At 46.4% G+C, this 20,236-nt stretch overlaps 1 protein-coding gene across 1 annotated transcript in view; it reads right to left on the bottom strand.

Moving 5' to 3' along the window:
- Window positions 1-20,236, bottom strand: part of CYSTM1 (cysteine rich transmembrane module containing 1) — a 79,571-nt gene that overhangs the window by 27,811 nt on the left and 31,524 nt on the right. The window contains exon 6 of the mRNA XM_043573408.1: window positions 16,036-16,257. Coding sequence (XP_043429343.1) covers window positions 16,036-16,257 — 222 coding nt within the window. The remainder of the gene's footprint in view (window positions 1-16,035; window positions 16,258-20,236) is intronic.

Genomic DNA, 20,236 nt, shown 5'->3' with positions numbered 1-20,236 from the left:
CTTGGGCTCAAGTCATGATCTTACTGCTTGTGAGTTCGAGTCCCGTGTCAGGCTCTGTGCTGAAAGCTCAGAGCCTGGAGCCTGCTTCCAGTTCTGTGTCTCTCTCTCTCTCTCTGCCCCTTTCCCACTCATGCTCTGTCTCTTTCACTCAAAAATAAACAAACGTTAAAAAGAATTTTTTTTTTTAATAAAATTAAAAAAAAAACTACTGAAGACTCCCAATGTCACTTGCAGCTCTATTTTCCTAGCCTAGCCCAAGGCACTCAGGAGTCCTGGCATATAGGAGATATGGAACAAACCAATGAATGAGTGAACAAATGAACCAACAATTTGCCTCACACATTACACCTTGGCTGGAAAAACCGTTTCCAGCCTGTCTTGCAAGCAAGCTGCAGGTTTGGGCTAAGCTATTCTCTGAAGAAACAGCAAAGCAGTACTAAGAAAAAATACGAAGGTCCTATCAGTTTTAAGTTCTAAAGGAAGGGGGTCACTCCCTCCTCTATCAGCTCAAACCCTTCAAGAGACCTCATTCAGCCCAAACTTTCTTGTAATGGCTGAGAGAGCAGTCTCTGGTATGGGAACCAGCACTTTATCCCACAGGGGATTGAGCTGACCAGGGGGAGACCTTGGGAGTCAAGCGAGTAAAGGGAGCTCAGGGTCCAGAGGCTGGTTAGGCTAGGGAGAACGGGCCCCATGGAAGACACCTTCTCCCGAGAGGCCTCTGGAGAGCCTTTACTTCAGACGTACATGCCCAGGGCATCCTGCCCATAGCCCTGAGGAGCTGATAGTTACCTGTGGCTGCCCAAGGGTACTCGGACTGGGCTTTTTTTTTGGGGGGGGGGGTACTGACCCTTCATAAACTACGCATGATACACATCCCACCCAAAAGCAAAAATCCATTTTTACCTATTAAGAACTCAAATACAATCTTGCACTCTCTCTAAAATCCTTCAGGTTGTCCTCCAGACAACCAAATGAAGTCATTTCAAGGGTAAATGGAAAAGCTCAGAGGGAACCAAAACACTACTGAAAAAAAAAGTCTACTGGCCATTTTTCCCCATCTTGCCCTACAGAAAGCACAACTGAAAGGCATTGAGGGGTACCTGGGTGGCTCTGTTGGTTGAGTGTCCGACTTCGGCTCAGATCATGATCTCACAGTTCATGAGTCTAAGTCCTGCACTGGGCTTGCTGCTGTCAACACAGAGCCCGATTCAGGTCTGTCCCCCTCTCTCTGCCCCTCCCCTACTCTTTCTCTCTCAAAAATAAACAACATTAAAAAAAATTATAGAAAGGCACTGAAAACATTCCCAGGCTACTCCCAATTTATGGTCTTTAAGCAGGTACATCCTTGAGAAGAGGGGCAGATGCCTGGAACCCCAAGGAGAAAGCTCTGTCCACATCACCTCGCCCCCGCCAAGTACATCCCTAAAATCCCTAGAAGGAGACTGTGTGCGCCTGCACATGTGGGTGGGGGTGAGGGGGCGTAGAGTGGGGAGAAGGCTCTAGTTTCTTCTCCAAGCTGCAGAAAGCCTCTTAATTCTAAGGGCACCCTGAGGAAGTGTGCCACCTTCCCGTTCAGGATCTCAGCCTGGACACACAAGTCACCTTTGATCAAATGAGGAAAAAGGCCCTGAGCCTCGCGGTGGGAAGAGGAGGGGAACGGTACTGGCCTCTCAAAACCCAAAGAGCTGCAGCCCTGATGGCACACATCAGCAAGCTTCCTGCTGTAAGCTGATGAGCCTTTCCACAAGAGTCCAGAGCAAAGTGCATGTTTCCTGGAAGAGGGGAGCCAGGCAAGTGTGAACAGAAGACCAAGGCAGCCTACAGATACGGTCAGCACCCATTCACTGGTCTGTCTCTGTGGGTCTGTCAGCCGCCCCCAAACTGTCGGCTCAGCTCAAACAGCAGGGGAGCAGGGTCCTCTCCACTGCTGTACCCGCCACAGGCCAGCTCCTGCAGACACAGGTTCACCAGATTCGGGGGGTAGGCTTGCTACACCTGGCATGGTCCATTCAAATAAAACGCAACCCCCTTACCCTCTCTGTGGCTCTGTTTCCTCACCTGAAAATGAGACAATAGAACCCATCTCTTAGAACTGTTAGGAAGAGTATATGATTAACTCCTTGAAAAGCAGTAAACACAGTGCCAGGCACAAAGTAAATGGACAATAAATTATAGCTGTTATGTTATGAACTAAATAAAAGGCAAAAAGGAAAAGAAAAGCAATCTACGTTAGAGTTTTATACGGTTTTGAGATTTTTCGTAACAACAGTAACTCGTGCTGGGGGCACACTCCCGTGTGAAGTCAGCAGTGCGAGACTGATGTCTAAAATGGAGCCCTCGATGACAAGTGACCACCACTCCTTAACGTGCATAGTCTACAGGGCCAAGATGCAGCAGATGATATATAGGACCTAAGGAATTGAAAATGAGACTAACATACTAAGTGAATTTCAAAAAGGGCTGCATTAAAAAAAAAAACTAAACACGGCGCAAAAGATTCACACCAAAATGTTAACTCCTATCTCTGGGTAGCAAAATTAGGGTATTATTTACTTTCTGTAAGTAAGAGCTATCTCCGTAATTTAAAAAGGTATTTTCAAAACAAGGCCATGTTTCTGTGAGAGAATGGCGATATAACCCAGGAGCAGCAGCTTGCAGTGGGGCAGATGCCTTAGTCGGGGTGTGGGAAAAGCCATTCTCCTGGGCCCCAATCATTGTGGATGTGGTCACCACAACAGTGTTAGTGGCTGTTGGGCTGAGCCCTCATCCAACGATGTGGACACTGAGCCTCATCTTCACTGTTAGCATTTTCATTATAATCATCCTATGCTGTGTCCTGCTTTTTAGAGCACCTCAACTCTGGGGAGCCACAATATAAGCAGAATATAGATTTTCCCCCCTATGGCTAACCACAGTGACCACTGGAAAGCAGGCGCTAGGTATGTGCAGGCACCGTGCCACCCGCTGGGGGTGCAGGTAGCACCCTGGAGCCGGCCTCTCCAGCACAGCAAATGCCTGCTACTACTTGGAGGGTATGAATGTTCTAGGGAAAGACTCCTGCCACCGTAGGTGACCCCACGCTCACGGGAAAGTCCCAACACCAGGGTCTTGGCTCCAATCCTAGGGACTGACCGGCTCTGTCCCACCTGTACCTTCCAATTTCCCTAGACATCTTTTACCCAAAGCAGTCTTCCGGCTTTTTTTTGTCCACCAAACCAATTTTTTCATGGTTATATCAATGTAACTTTAAAAAGCTTCTGTGAGAGGTGAAGGGAATGTATAGGTCCCATGTGAAGACTAGGTAAAAGGAGTATTAGAGCAGAAAACCGAGGCCACACCCGGGTGGAAAGGGGCAAAGAACAATGAAGCAAACTGGTCTGGGAGTAGGTAAGACTCCCAACATCTTCTGTCTCCCCAGGCCAGCCAGGTGCGACCGACCGGCCTGCTGTGTCAGCAGGCACTGAGCACATCCCGCCAGGCAACTCAGTAAACTGGATCTGCAAAAAGCAGTTTCCTTTTTATACTCCAATACCCCTGAGTGCTGGGCAGGCCAATGTTTTTGAAAAGGCAGAATAGAGAGTTTTGCAGAAAGTATGTGACCCAAACAGAATGCATCTCTCAATCCAAGAAAACAGAAAAACCTGAGGCCATCTTTAGGGGCCTATGGTTCCCATGTCTTTGTGACCAGACTGTCTTCACACGATGCCCAGGTCCATGACACCTACAGCAGTTCTTAGAGGGACTCTGTTAAAGCACTGGGCCTTGCTGAGCAGATCTGCCAAATTAAAGCCTGAAGTCACGATTGTGTGAAACAAGAGTCAAATTCGGTACCAAGAGCCCAGCATATTCACTCAAGGCCAATCTCACGTGCTTTCGTGAAAAGAACAGAATAGAGTTGCAGTTGAGTGTCCCCAGAAAGAACACGTCTTACCCGTAGAGCCCACTTCCTGTACCACTCCTCACCAGTAGCTATTGCTAATTTTGAAGTATTCTAAGCATATTCTCTAATGGAATGCAAAAGAGCATAAAAGTTAAGAACATGGTGTGAAATCAAGCAGACCTGAGTTCATTCAGTTCATGGCTCAATGAGTTACTTTATGACTTTAGGCAAGTTATTTCCTCTCTCTGAATCTCAGTCTCCTCATCTTTAAAATGGGAAACCACCAAGACTGCTGTAGGGATTAAACGAGATAATGTTGACAGACCACCTGAAGAATAAGATCTAATCAGAAATATTTAACATTTGGGGCGCCTGGGTGGCTCAGTCGGTTAAGCGTCCGACTTCAGCTCAGGTCATGATCTCACAGCTTGTGAGTTCCAGCTCTGCTCGGTCTCTGTGCTGACAGGTCAGAGCCTGGAGCCTGCTTCTGATTCTGTGTCTCGCTCTCTCCCTCTCTCTGCTCCACCCCCCGCTTGCAGTCTGTCTCTGTTTCAATAATAAACGTTAAAAAGAATTAAAAAAAAAAAAAAAAAGAAAGAGTTCACATTGATTTAGTGCCTGACACAAGGGAAAAAGGAAGATGAAGGGAGAAAATTTTTTTCCTCATTCATGGGAGGCCACGTGACACAGGGAAGCACTGGGTCGGCTATCTGGGGGCCCAGGGGCAACATATCGTAACTCTAAGACTCTGGCTCCACATCTGTAAACTCCGGGATAACTACTCAGCCTGAAGGACTACTTTGAGAACTGAAGCCAAGTCCACAAAGCTCTCAGCCCAGCATCAAGCACCTCACTAGGTACCCAGTAAATGGCAGCTGCAGAGGGGCATGGGCCTTGGGGTTGGATTGGGTTTTGAATCCCAGCTCCACCACTTCCTAGCTGTGCGACCATGAAAAAGTTAAGTTAGCCTTTTTCTTATGCTTCAGATTCTTCATCTAGATGATGGGGATAGTTAAGACCTATCTCAGAGGGGTGTTCCGAGGACTGAATGAATTAATATATAAAAGCTCCTGACACATAGCAACCACTCAAGTATTAGCTCTGTTCTTTAGCTAGCTATTTAATAATTAACAATTAACAGTAAATATTTAAACATTTGGACCACTAGGCGCGCCTGGGGTGGCTCAGTCGGTTAGGCTTCTGACTTGGGCTCAGGTCAGGGTCTCACAGTTTGTGATTCTCAATCTCGTGACAGGCTCTGTGCTGACAGCTCAGAGCCTGGAGCCTGCTTCAGATTCTGTGTCTCCCTCTCTCTCTGCCCTTACCCCACTTGTACTTGGTCTCTCTCTCTCTCTCTCTTAAAAGTAAACATTAAAAAAAAAGCCACTTAAAAATTTGGACCACTAGACTCAAGCTCTTATTGTTCAGCTGGTTTTTTGTTTTTGTTTTTTTAAGATTTTGTTTTTAAGTAATCTCTACACCCAATGTGGGGCTCGAACTGACAACTCCAAGATCAAGAGTCAAATGCTCCACTGACTGAGCCAGCCAGGTGACCTTCTGCTGGTTTTAATATAGGGAATGGTATCAAACACCCAGATTCTCCAGTCTTAGACTAAAGAGAAGCTCAGAAACAAAGCCTGTCCAGCCAGAGGTCAAGAGGGAGTTCAATATAGTTCCAAGTTCCCGAGCCTTCCTCCTGGGCAGACCACTAGAAAAAGGCATATATTTTTCAGCTGCTGATGAAACTGTTTAGGAATGCTTTTCCTCCACTGGGTTCAAAAAACAATGGGCAACTCAAATTTTTCATTATGCAGACTCTACTGCAATGGCCCTCAAAGGTGATTTGGGTCCCTAGGGGGGGCTCTGGTAACGTCTGGAAACGTTCTGGTTGCTGTAACTGAGCAGCCACTACTGGCATTTAGTGGATAAAGGTGAAGATGCTGCTAAGCATCCCACAAAGCAGGAGACACCCCACCCACCTCTAACAAAAAGTATCCAGTCGGGGTGCCTGGCTGGCTGAGTCAGTAGAGCATGTGACTCGATCTTAGAGGGTTTGTAAGTTCAAGTCCTCTGTAGGGTACAGAGATTACTTAAAAATAAAATCTTTTCAGAGAGCTTTTATTCATTTTTTTTGAGAGAGCGAGGGAGCAAGTGGGGTAGGGGCAGAGGGAGAGGAAGGGAGAGAGAATCCCAAGCAGGCTCCATACTGTCAGAGCAGAGCCCGATGCAGGGGTCGAACTCACAAGCCATGAGCTCATGACCTGAGCCGAAATCAAGAATTGGACATTTAATCAAATGAGCCACCCAGGTACCCCAAAAATAAAATCTTAAAAAAAAATTATCCAGCCCAAACGTCAACAGTGAAGTGGAGAAATCTTGCCCTATAGGGAGGTTGCTTCTGATCAAGTAAAGGAAGGAAGACAGTATACGCAATGCCCTCTGCACTACAATGGCAGCCAGGTACAAATGACACGTGCATGTAAGCAAGAACTGCCTGGGAAATAAAAATGCAAAAATGATTTGAGACGATGGCATATCTGCACTATGACCGGAATTTAAAAAATTGTTTTGTATGTGAGTTGTTACTATGTTTAGGGACCAGCGAAGAAGTGAGGGCCAGCACTCACGGAAGCAAAAATGACTCAACGCTCCATCTCTCAGTTGTGATCATTCCCATAGCTGATCGCAAGTATTGTTAACGGAGCTCCACCCCCTGCTACACAATGAATTTTCTGCTCGGGTAGCGCCTGGGCGGCTCAGTCAGTTGAGCGGCTAACTCTTGATTTTGGCTCAGGTCATGATCTCAGGTTGTGAGATCCGCCCCAGGTTGGACTCCATACTGAGTGTGAAGCCTGCTTAAGATGCTCGCGCGCGCGCTCTCTCTCTCTCTCTCTCTCTCTCTCTCTCCCTCTGCCTCTCTCACTCCTGCATGCTCTCTCTAAAAGGCAATAAACAAACAGACAGACAACACGAGGGAGGGAAAGGAAGTGCAAAGTCTTTTCTGCAAATTCAAGCCCAAAGTTGAAAAACTTGAAAAAGCTCATTCCAGAGTCTCACCTGTCCCCTCTCCTGCCTCTCTCTAAACTCCTCTTCATCTTTCATCAGTCAATAAACAATTACTGGGGACTCAAACAGTCTAATTAGACAAAGTCTCTGCTATCGTGGAAGACCTTAATTCTATAACTACAGCTAAGATAAAAAAAATTACAAACCAGTGGAGGACAGAAAGCTGACCCAGACTAGGGGGTGGAAAGTAGCACTCAACGTCGCTGAAGTGCCACATGAGCAAGATGGGAAGGATTTAATAAGGGTTACTTGAGCCAAGAGAGGTGTCAAGACTTTTCAGTCATACAGAGGAAATACCATTTACGAAAGCTACGTGGGAAGACAGGCCTGGCGAGGCTGAGGAAATGAACTGGAATCTGGTAGCAGGGCCAGAACATGAACGACCTCAAGCCTTTTGGAATCCTGGCCTTTATTCTAAGAATAATACCAAACCATTAAGGAGGGAGAAAGAAATGTTGAAACCCTCACCTTGTGTAGTTCCTACTCCGCCACGCCCAAGGGCTAGGGGAGGAAACTGCTGCCACCAAAACCTCTTTACCCTCAGTGAAATCAAAACCTCTGGCCTCTCACACAGAAACGCAAGCCAGTAGCAAAGCCTGCAACCTAAATGGAAGCCATCAGAACACTGCAAAGAGAAGGAACAGCTTCTCCTCCAAAGCAAGGCTCAACAAGTTCTCAGGCCAATGAGCCATAAAGGCCCATGCCATCTCTGAGGAGGGAAAAGAGACCCTCAAGATGGCTGAGAGAAACAGTTGATGTCAGAGCCCTTGTCAAGAGCCACAAATAGCAGGGGGACCCCAAAAGGAGCCCATCTTCCCTTAGTTGAGGGGCCGTGTTCAGGCTGCATCAGGCCACAGTCAACTCCCGTCTCCAGGTGTGCACTTTCATCTGCACAGGGCCTGGGGATTCATTCTGTCAGGAGATCTTTCTCAAGTCCCACAACCAGCTACTGTGCTGGGTCTGGGAAACGAACTGTGTCCATCTCCTACTCCTTCCTTGTTCATCTTCCTCCTCCTCTTTCTCTCTCTCTCTAGAGGCCGCCATCCTCTGGCCACTGGATCTGTCTCTTCCTCACAGCAAAGAGTATATGTGACTAAGCCCACTTCCTGTGTCAGAAACCACAGCTTCTCAATTATGACAGGCCTGGCTAATTTTTTTTTAAGTTTACTTATTTTGACAGAGAGGGTGCGAGCGGAACAAGGGCAGAGAGACAGGGAGAGAGAATCCCAAAAGACTCCACGCTGTCAGCACAGAACCCAGTATGGGGCTAGATCCCAAAAACCGTGAGATCATGAACTGAGCCAAAGTGAAGAGCTGGACACTCAACCGACTGAGCCACCTAGGCGCCCCTGGCCTGGCTCGAGTCTTAAAGACGCTGGCCCAGTCCCGTGTGAAACACAAGGGCATTCTAAGGAATTCCATGCGAACACCATTTGGGCATCAGAAGACTCAAATGAATTACCCAGGCTATGGGCTAAGAGATGTGAGAGGAAGGACAAAGGTTAAATGGGCTAAACAAAGAGAACCTGAGGATAAGATGTAAAGGAGCGTTTTGTAAGGCAGCCAACTCTTGCCACGAAGAACCAGGAGGCCAAGATAAACCAGGAGACCAACAAGGAAGAAGCACAAAAGAGGCACCAAGTACGCTGAGCTCAGACCTCAGGCGATGAAGGCAGCAGCGGAGGAGAGCCCACTGGCACGGACCACCTCTCCTCGAGCAGAGCCGGTGAAGCAGAGACAGGCCCCAGTGAAAGTGAGTATGAGAATGCCCCACCACTCACTAGCTCCGACCTTGGCAAAACCCCTCCTTTGAAAGGACCCACCTCCCAGAGGGGTCAGGCCAATTAAACAATAAAGGATATACAACGTTCAGCACCAGGCCCCACAAAGAGCGGCTCTCAGGACCACTCCCAGGATTCTCCCCAGACGAGGACTAAAAGAACCCCAGGTAAGGCCTAAAGGAGAATGACTCACAAGACACCTGAGCAGGTAGAGGATGTCAGGGGGGAAGAGGACGCTCGATCATTCCACAAATAGTAGGAACTATTTGAGGAGTGAACCTAACATACAAAGGGGCCGTACATATATGTATGTATAAAGGAGCTTATATTCCGGCAGGAGGAGAGAGGCAGCCAAGGAACACATAATAGGACTACATAGGGAAAGGAGATGAGAACAGGGATAGAGAGTGCCCGGGTGGGGTGCCCGTTTAGGCAAAGGGTGAAGGGAGGCAGCTGGACGGCCTCTATGACCACGTGCCTGCAGACTACGAGAAGCGAGAACATATTCCTTTAGATTTCTGAGGTAAGGCAAAGCCCTGGAGGGGAGTGGACCTGGTGAGCGAACGGGCAGCCGGAGAGGGCGGGGCAGAGGGTGCAGGGGGCAGCTGGCTCTGAGAGGGCCTTGCTGGTCACTGGAAGGTCTCTGGCTTTTACTCTGAGTGACATGGAAAGCAATTAGGGAGTCTGAACAAACAGAAAGCAGACAGCAGGAGCGAGAGCAGGGAGGGAGACTGGCCATGTGGCCATGACTGCAGAGGGCGACTCAGGAGTTGTCCCAGGTGCCTCAGGCCAGTGGGGATGCTCAGGGGAGACCCAAGTGACACTCAGCAATTGACTTTCCCACCTCGCCCCTGAAGGCGAACTGTCTTCACCACCCCCATCCACCCATAAGCAAAAATTCAGAAAATTTATGTGGGCTGAAGGAGAAAACTAAACTTCCTCTCTGCCCACAAACGTGCCATAAACTGTACAAGGCGTATTACTTTATTCTACATCACAGTCCTGTCATCGCAGCTTTACAGAAAAAAACCCGAAGCCCCGGAAATGAGAGACACTCCACCTAGATTCCTAAGCCAGCGCTGCTTTTGGTGGCACCAGGCAGCGCCCTCGCTGGGACATTCTGTCATCTGATACCTGGCAAAGGCGGCTCTGAGCTGGACTTTATGCTGGAAAGGCTTCCCAGGGCAATGAAAACGCCCGATCGGAGTTTCTGATGAAAAAAGGCATAAAAGGCTCCAACAAGCCAGGCTGTAATTCCACACCTGAAGCCAATTAGCCAGAGATGCCAGACCATTAAATTCCTTCCTCTTCTAGCCTCACAATGACTGATGAGAGCAGTGTCAGACACCAAGAAGAGCATCCAGAAGGAGAAATATGCCATTCTATCACCACCCTCCCCCCAACTGCTGACCTTGGACTAAAGGAGAGGCCACTTTGAACTTCTAGTTGGTTGGCCAATGACCCAGTAGGGCACTCCTGGAACAGACACTCTCCTTTTGCATCTTCAAATTACAAAGAACCGTACCAAGGTCACTTTCAGTTCCTGATTTGCAGGCCTAGAAACCCAGTTCAAAGGCCAATTGGGCTTTTGAACTCCATGGGGACATCCCAAGGACTCTGCTGTAATAGAATTTCTTTCATTTTAAATCAATACCTTGCCTGATATCACAGTCCTAACCCGGAAGAACACGTATAAAATCCCAGTATCTGGATTCGCAAGAGGTAAATAGCATGGGAAGGAGCGCAGAGGGAAAGGGACCCAGACAACTCACCTGAATTCACAACCACCTTTCGAAATGGCGGCATTTCCATTCCACCAACATGCATTTACTGAGCACATACTATGTGGCAGCACTTCTCTAGGTGCTGTGGGAGGCAGAGGTGAAGGAGAGAAAGCCTCTGTGACGCTTCCAAGGGGAGGCAGGCATGCAAAGATCACCGCGGTTAAGTAACCTGCCCAGGTCCCTGTGTTAATAAGGGGATCTGAATCCAGATTAATCATAATCCACTTTGTCTCCGCCTACTACTAGGAATCTGGTGCCCTGCTCTAAACTACCAGGTTTTTGTGTTTGTTTGTGGTGGCTGGGGGTGGGGTGGGGTGGCAGCGGGGGAGTATGGAATGGGCTGCAAACGTGGGTATTTTCCTGACGTGGGAGTCTGAGAACTGCTGTGAAACATGCGGGCCCATAGCACTAGGATGAAATGAGGAAAAGCACTTAGCTTGGAATCACGACCACATCCTTCTTGAACTCGCTGACCCTGGGGAAGTCACTAAACCTCTCTGGGCTTTGGTTTAAATCTCTCTAAAAGGAGGAGGTTAGCTCACAAGGAATGGTTAAGAGGCTTCATCTCATCCAGTTCAACTGGATTCAAGCCTATTCACAGCCACTGCCTAGGGCACCGTGGTAAGGAGGATTGAGAGGTCACATTAGGGCTAAGCAGAGAGGACCACATGAGACTCCAAGGTCTGCCATGAGCTTGGAAGGTGAGTAACTGGGCGAGCACCTGAGGACCTCCACTGCTGATGATCTGAGGGTATCTGAGGGGGTGTCATTTTGATTTTGGTGGCAGCATTTTAAAATGTCTCTTCTTTCACGACTTTCTCACCAATTCACAGAAATCTTCCTTAAATCGATTTTCTACGACTGGAGATATTGTTTTGTTTAAATTTTCACTTTGAACAATTCTGTAACTACGGCACGGTCAACAAGAGCCTACCAGCAGTTTTGTTAGTTAGAACGCCTCACTGAACAGGAGTCTACCCATCACCACTGGGACTTGCTGTAGGGCTTGCAAAGGTCCCCCAACACATATGCCATTCTGCAGTGTGGCTTTGCCACTGTCCTCCCAAGCACTGAACTCTGTCTCGCCCCCCCTTGAATCCCACCCACACAGACCCATGGCTGCTTGGGCCATGGAGCGGGATCCAAGTGCTGTTGTGAGTCTTCCGGGCCTGGGCAGGATCGTTACATGGTAGTGATGTAAGGTTTGGGGAAATCTGGGTGAAATCATTTGTACTATTTCTGCATCCTTTTTTTAAGTCCGCAACTGTTTCAGAACTAGAAATTAACTAAAGTCTGTTTCCTTTTTCTCTTTTTTTGCACACGGACACTGAAGGAGTCCCACTTCCTGAGGCCACTGTGTTGTCAGGATGCCCAACTTAGTCCCACTGAGGGGCGAAGTGGAGGAGAAGAGGGAAAGAGAGACATCAGATGCGGGGTTCTGTGGGGTTTTTTTGGTATCTGGAAGAGCAATTATTTGTTATAACGAACCGGAAGTACAAGATTTCACCAAACGGCAACAGTTGACAGAATATGGCTGAACTTAAATGAAACTTTCAAGGGAAATAAGAGTGTGAAACAAAGCCCATAGGAGTGAAGAAGTGCACTGGTTAGGAACACATGTAAAGATAGTAGCGTCTAAGTGTGGGTATCTTCTGACTCTCCCTCTGACTGCAGTCAGATTGCCATCACGCTCCCACAACCCTCTCCCTTCTGAAGCTTCTGCAAAACCACACGGCTTCTCTGTACTGCAGATGCAAGCCAACCCAAGAGCACCCCTTTAGGCATGCTGTATAGAGCCAAGAGGAGAGTTCATAAATCTCATAGCCAACCAAGGGCCTCGATTATCATCTATGTTCCAGCCCCAGGAGATGCCATGGGGAGCAGGGATTTCCACCCAAGCCCTTCCCAAATTACAGAATCTCTAACTTGGGGTGGGTGTTACATAGCACTATGTCAACCTTTCACCTGTGGCAAAAAGCCGTCAATTCTGGTTTGGCAAGATCTAGCTATCTGAATGAGTCTTTTGGACCTATTCCTTGGGCTGAGGTTGGCTTCACAGTCTTCTTGGCTAAATGCTTTTGTTTCCCGAGTTCCTTTTTATATAGCATCCCTATTCTTATTTCATTAAGATTTATCTTCCCACATATCTAAGGCTATTAGAGATATTTCCCCCCTTTTTTCTCACAGGTTTTTTGTTCCTTGTGTCATCTCTGTCCTCTCAGTGTCCCTTTTTTTGTGTCTGTGTTGGTCACTATCTGTCTTTTTGCAGCCTCTACTCAGGTCTCTGGCAACCCTCTACTGTTGGTTAATTTTTAAGGCTGAGATGCCGTCACTTGCAGTCTTAAGAACCTTGGCGAAACGTAACACAAATGCTGAAAGCCTGCACTAAGATGGCACCAGCTAAGTTGACTGAATTCAGACATTAAGGAGGTAAACTAGACAGAACACAAAAATTAACTTAATTCAGAGAGGAGGTGCTCTGAAAGAAGTCTGTATAGGCTGCAGCTGAAGCACATGGGATTGGTTACTTCTACCATAGAGGTGGGATACCAAAGGGGAAGCTTCATAGAGGAGTGACATTTTGTTTCACCTCTGAGGTGTGCAGGGTGGGGCAGAGCAGAAATGCAGGGTGGGCAGTCACAGGAGCAGCGTGGCAGGTGAGAGGCCCCGTCTACTTACAGATACCAGATGATGACACCCTTGACTTGAAGTGGATGTAATGACTGATGAGCCACCTGCTGGTCTTGGAAGGGATGGGTGTATTTTGTGCGTGGGGAGGGCTGGGGAAGACATAAACTGCTGGGTACAGAGTGGAAAGCGGTAAACCGTCTGCCAAGATGGTCACCAACAATTCCTCCTGCTCTACATTCACATGCTGTTCCTCCTGAGACAGAGTTTAATTTACATGAATGTTTATAATAGCCATGACTTACTATTCACCACAAAAAGTAGAAACCCAAGCATGAATGGATAAAGAAAATGTGATATATCCATACAATGGGGTGTTATTTGGCAACACAAAGAATGGAGTACTGACACACGCGGAGGAGCCTTTAACACGTTACACTAAGTGAAAGAGCCAGTCATAAAAGGCCATATTATAGGATTCATTTTATAAGAAATGTCCAGAACAGACAAATCTACAGAGATAAAAGAGATGTATGGAGGGGGAAGGTTAAGGAAATGGGAGTGATTGCTAAAGGATATGGCTTTCTTTGGGGTGATGAAATGTTCCGGAATTAGCGGTGGTGGTCATACAACTCCCGACTATATCTCTCAATAAAGTTGTTACCAAATCGGGGGGGCGGGGGGCAGGGTATCGATGACATCTATTTCCCCTCCTATCGAATCCAGCCAGCCTTGTGACTTGCTTTGAACAAAAGAATATGGGTAAGTGATGGTGGACCACTTCTGGGCCTAGACATGAAAAGGCTGGTAAGATCGTACACTCACCCCCTTAGAAGCTAACCACCATGCAAACAAGCCAGGGTAGATGAGAGACAACAGGTAGAGAGGGGCCTCGTGGAAGTAAACCAGGGCCCTACTCATGTGAATGAAGACATCTGGGACATACCAGCCCCGACCAGGCTGACAGCTGAATTAAGTGACCCCAGGAGAGATCATACGAAGCCAACTCACAGAATCATGAGAATAGGTCATTGTTGTTTTAAGCCACTGAGTTTTGGGGTGGTATGTTATACGAGGAATAACTGACACACAACCTCTCCAAGCCTCAGATTCTACCTCTGTAACATGGGACCAAAGCTATAGGGCTCTTGTGAAAGTTACATGAGGCCAGTACTAGGTACTAGGCTTCAGAAATACTAGTTGTTACAGTTGTTATCATTAAATATCATCCCAGGAGACCCCAAATGTATTGCAAGTATACTCCTTGGTAAGCCTCATTCCCACAAGCACCTGTCACCTCCAATCACATGGTTTTCAAAAAACTGGTTTCCCAACAAAGAAAAACAAAAGATATTTTTACTACAATTTCTACTGTAAAACAAACAAAAAACAAAAAACAAAATTCTGAACCATAAACAGACTTAGATTCTGCTTAGCTATCTACCCAGCTACCTACCCATTCAACACACCTTTATTAAGTCCTTACTGATTACCAGACACAGATTAAGAATAACTAGGAAGACCTCCCTCCTTTGAATCAGAAACAGTTTCTACACAGAAGCTGTTGACAGAATGGACTACACACTTTCACTTCAGCTGAAGGATGTACCTGCAGTTATAGATAAATCTAAAATCATCCAGCTGGAGAAAAAAGTTATAGGCACAGATTCCAAAGCCAAACCATCAGGATTCGAATCTGGAATCTGCCCCTTCTAGCTGGCCAAGTCCGTATGCCACTCTGTGACTCAATGGCTTCACTGTAAAATGGGAACAACCTCATAAGATTGTTCCAAGAATTAAATGTTAATGTACATAAAGCTCTTAAGAGACCACTTGGCACACAAGCACTCATTAAGAATTAGCTAATCTGGGGCGCCTGGGTGGCGCAGTGGTTAAGCGTCCGACTTCAGCCAGGTCACGATCTCCCGGTCGGGAGTTCGAGCCCCGCGTCAGGCTCTGGGCTGATGGCTCAGAGCCTGGAGCCTGTTTCCGGTTCTGTGTCTCCCTCTCTCTCTGCCCCTCCCCCGTTCATGCTCTGTCTCTCTCTGTCCCAAAAATAAATAAATGTTGAAAAAAAAAAATTAAAAAAAAAAAAAAAAGAATTAGCTAATCTAAAAAGCTGAAGGCACTGTAAAAGAGCAAACCAGAAGGTCACACAACAGTTCTGACAGTCACCAAGACATCTAGCACAGTGCTTCTCAAGACGTGTCCATTCTAATCCACCACAGATTGAGACGTATTGTAAAATGCAAGATCACCTGCTTGAATGTCACAGCAATGTCAAATTACTCTACAAGTTCTTCTGTTTACTCGTACTTTCTGTACTTATCACATTCACAGACTGGCACTTATCTGCAGACTCAGCTTTGAGTAGCACTGTTCTAGCTTACAAGAAGGACTCATAGGCCTGCTGAAAACTCAGCTAGCAAGTTCAAGAGAATTATGAAAACATTTAAGCAAAGAACATCAACCCAAGAGTAGGGACAAGAGGACGACTTGGAGGTCAACAAACCAAGAGAGAAAATAATCCCAGCAGGCCAAATCTAAAATACGAAACTGGGTGTCAGGGCAAGAACCCAATCAGTACTTTCCCCCACCGGTACCCCAAAAGGGGCCATCAGAAAACACATCGACCAGGAAGTCATCAGCCCCAGAGGGATAAGAGACATAGAGGAAGTAGAAAGAACGGATGCAGGCCTCCTGAGAAAGAAGTCCTTCTCAGGAGTTAGAAGCTACCTTAAGCGGTCACCAAGCCTTGGGAACGTCAACCACAGCACACAAAGGCTAGCGTGCCTTCTCTGCCAAAGAAAACATGCAAACATTTCCTTTGATGACATGGGACTGTGCACATGCACACCCACATACACATATACACATACCCAACTCCCAGTACCTGTGGTTTTAGGAGGCTCCTGAGGTCCGCCCTGCCAGCCATACTGTGGGTATCCTTGGTAGGGGTAACCCTGAGGAGGTGGGTAGGGTCCCCCCATAGGTCCTGGAGGGTAGCCCTCTGGTCCCATTGGTTGTTGTGGATAAGGTGGGTACGGGGCCGTCGGACCAGGGCCCGGATACGGTGGAGGGTTCCCTGGGTTCATCGGGGACCTGCAGAATGTACCTAAGAGACAAACAATGAAAATTATTCTCATCTAATCCGTGGAAATCATTAGGAAAAAAACTTCAACCCAAGAATAAATTTACGAAATCCCTTAAAGGATCTCAAACCTCTTGTAAACCTTCAGTTTTGCCCATTGTTTCTTTCTCACCATTCCCACAACTGACTAATTAGCTTATGTACCTGGTTATATGCCTTCTGCCTGCCTTCCTCACTAGGCATAGGCTGTGACAGCAGGGATCAGGTCACCTTTGGATCATCACTATGACCCTGGAGCTTAGCATGATGCCTGGTACAAGAATAGGATTTTTTTTTTTTTTAATTCTCTCAAATGTCCACAAATGTGGCTGCATACATAGCTCTAGCAAGAAGGCAGAAAGTCTAATGGCACTAATCTTGAGTCAGACCAGTGGAGGCTGAACCAGCCCAACCAGGGCTGGGCCACATTGGATCCTCTAACAAGAAGCACTTCGGCAATGACCCACCAAAGACCCACGGCTCTCAGCAGTTGAACGGTGTGTCCAGGCTTCACTGGACTGAGGGCAGAGCTCTCCACACAGGATGCTGAGCATCTCCTCAGACCATCCAGGCTCCCAGGACCCTGGAGGGCTCACCAGGAACCCCCACATTTGTGTGTATAGGTTCCTGTTCTTGGTGGTTTGCTTCTGTGAGACAGGCCATTGCTTCCCAGCCCCCAAACGCTTGTTAACCATTCTCATGACTGGGCTTGAAGTCTGGTGGGCCGGTATCTCCTCTCCATCAACCCTGCAACCCTTGCAGTGCCTGACATTCCAAGGACTTCAGATTAAAAGTATCACTGGGGAATGCAAAGTACATATTCTGGATGAACGTGCTATCTGTCATCTTACTGTCTTGCTCTGTTACCCACCTGCAATACTGATATTTAACTTTTTACCTATTCAGAGGTCTTCTATCCCCAATTAAAAAGTTAACAGAAGGAAGACTCTCATACTCAAAATTTAATAATTTCACTACTTGTTCTCCATAACATACAATCGATAAATTTGTAAGGGACTTTACACATATGTAAAGAACAAAATAACTATAAACGTTCCCTAGAAAATCCGGATTCAAGTAACAGTAGACTTGGCAGGTCCAACAGTGGCAGGATGAATCCCACACAATCACATCCCCCTACACAATAGTGGTCACATTTCCCGTCAGGTATCCATCCATTCTTCCTCCGTACCAGCTCCAGGGTGAGACCAGGGCTACCTAACCCAGTCCAGGTCACCCTTTCCCCTTTGTGATCAAGATTGGTTCAAGGAATCCAGGACTAAGCCAGTCACACATGGCATCCCTCGGCCGCTGGGATCGGTTCTGAAGTGGTTTGAAAATTAAGAGCTTGGCGCTCTCCGAACACACTCCCAGCCTCCCTTTTCCCTGAACTCCGGCACACACTAAGTCTGGCAAGGACAGGGCTTCTGAGCCTTGAGGAAGCCAGCCTTAAGGTGAAGCAGGCACTTCAGAAAAGCAGAGCAAGAGAAAAAAAGAAATGGGATTCCAGATGACTTTATAACAGTTTATAAAGAAAACAGGCTGAAACCTACCCTAACCTTTTAGACCTCTACAGAACTTCCAGGTCTAGGAACCAATAATATAGTAGGCTAATGAACTCTTCTGAGCGACATTCAAGCACGCGTACAGTTATACAGTGCTGACCGCCTGGCACTGTGCTAAGTAGTGAGGTACGGAGATAAGTGAGGCTCAAACCTATGCCTTGGGCAACTGGTTAACAAGGAAGACATAAGGAGAGTGATTTTTAGAAAAGTGGTAAACAGACAGCTAGATAGGAGCCGGGGCTTAAACCCAGCAGGAGGTGAGTGTGTCACTTGAAGGAGGTGATTATAAATTCAAACTTCATAATATGGAAGCAGAATGGCTCCAGAGTCTCTATTTTGACATCTGCATTCTGTCCCTCATTTTAGAGGCTCTTATTTTTCCAGGGGCCTAACAGGGATTCAGAAAAAAACTAGAGTTCTTTTCCTTCTCTGCTCTCTGCCAACATGACATCACACTCTGACCTGGGAATGGCTTTCGCCTTATCCTAATGCAAAGACTTCTACCAAGAAGGCTGTGGAAAACCTAGTGAGCGCTTGTTTGCAATAGAACTCAGTCTCACTGACCCTTTCCCCCCAATGGCTATTCCATTATTTACTTTTCAAGTCACAGAAGAACACAGTCATCGTAACTAAGCTTTCCAGAAATTCAGTATATGGGGAGTGGAGTCTCCTGTGAAAGGGCCTAATCCCATTGAAACAGTATTTTATCTTGATTAGTCCAACAAGACCCTGTAGTAATGATCATTCTCACTCTAGCAAAGTCCGGACCAAAGTCTGCAGACATTGTTCTGAGAACAGCGACCCGTGAGAAGGAAAAAAGAACAAAGCGTATAAAACTATTACAGCTTCAGACTTCAATGTTTCATGACTCATCTTGATCTATCTACTTACATCTATCCCCATTATCCCCATGCTGTTCTCTTCCTGGAACCCTCAATAATGTATGTGCCCTCTCTCCTCCCTCCATCATGTTTCCCCCTCATTTCTGGGATGTACCTTTCTCCTTCTACCTGAGGAATTACTTCATGTCAAGGGGGGAAATCCCAAGAGGCACTTATGAAGAGCATACACCACGCAGGCACTCCAGCTACCGTGCCCCCTCCTTCTGTCCCTGTGTTCTGAAGACACACAGTCATCTTAAAGGGATAAAAATCTGCATCTATCTTCATTTTCCTTCAAGTTAAAAAAATTCCAGTAAAAGGGAAAGCCACAGAAACAGCATCTGTGCTGAGATCAAAGATCGTGGGGCTGGCATTTGAAAAGCACGACTTTGCTTAATCAATTGGGAATCCCAAGTTTGTACAGAAGCCAACCAAAGCAAAAACAAAACAAAGGCTACCTAACACTGATACAGTCTAGTGCAAAACACTTAATATAATCAAAACACAAATGAGCTTTCAATTTAAGGTATGATACTGAACTCTGCACCATAAACATCTTCCCTTTATAAATTTGCTCAGGTGAAATACACACCCTACTATACCAGAGGGTGTTACACCAAGGGTCAAATGTAAACTGGAAGTTGTACTATTAAAGATAAGTTAGGGCCTCAAATAAGCTCAAATCAAGCGGCAGCCAAGATCCATTAATAGACCGCACTGAACACTGCAATGTGGCGATCCCATTCCAGACAAGCTCCAAGTCCCAGGATTAGCATTCAGACATACAATGAGAAGACCAGCAACTCTGCTTTCAGAAAGTGGTCCTGTAAGATAAGACCTCAAAGTACACACACGGGAAAGAATGGTATGTTTCAAAGTTGTTATTATTTTTTAATTACAAGATGCCTGGTAGCCTGGCATTGACCCTGAAGAGAATACAGTAAAGAACTTTCCTCTGGAAAAACTAAACAGCCCCAATGGAAAAAATATTATTGATATCAGTATTTATGACCCCGTAAGTCTGCTCTCAGATGTAGACTAAAGTGTAATGAGTCCATAAGAACATTCAAAGCAGTTGTATTTATAATAGCCCCACAGTGGGAACTGTCCAAATGCTCATCACAGCACAACAGATAGCTTGTGGTATACACAACAGAAAACTGTCCAGCAAAAAAAAAAAAAAAAAAAAAAAAAGAAAGAAAGAAAAAAGAAAAAAAAGAAAAGAAAGAAAAGGAAAGAAAGAACAAATATTACATGTGGATGAATCTCACAGATGATGATGCATAAAAGGAGCCAGATTCAGCAGACTTCACACTCTAAGATTCCATGTATATGAGGTTTGAGAACAGCCAAAAGGAATCTACGGATATTGACTGGAAGAGGCACAAAGGGAGCCTTCTGGAATGATAGAAATGTTCTACATCTTGAGCTGAGTCATGTTTATATGAATACTACAAAAACCCATTGAGTTGTACATTAAAATTCTCACACTTTAAGTTGTACAGTAACAGCAGACAG

The sequence above is a fragment of the Prionailurus bengalensis genome, chromosome A1 (genome assembly GCF_016509475.1).
Source record: "Prionailurus bengalensis isolate Pbe53 chromosome A1, Fcat_Pben_1.1_paternal_pri, whole genome shotgun sequence".
In the NCBI taxonomy this organism is placed as follows: domain Eukaryota; kingdom Metazoa; phylum Chordata; class Mammalia; order Carnivora; family Felidae; genus Prionailurus; species Prionailurus bengalensis.
This window is presented reverse-complemented; position numbering and strand designations above follow the sequence as displayed.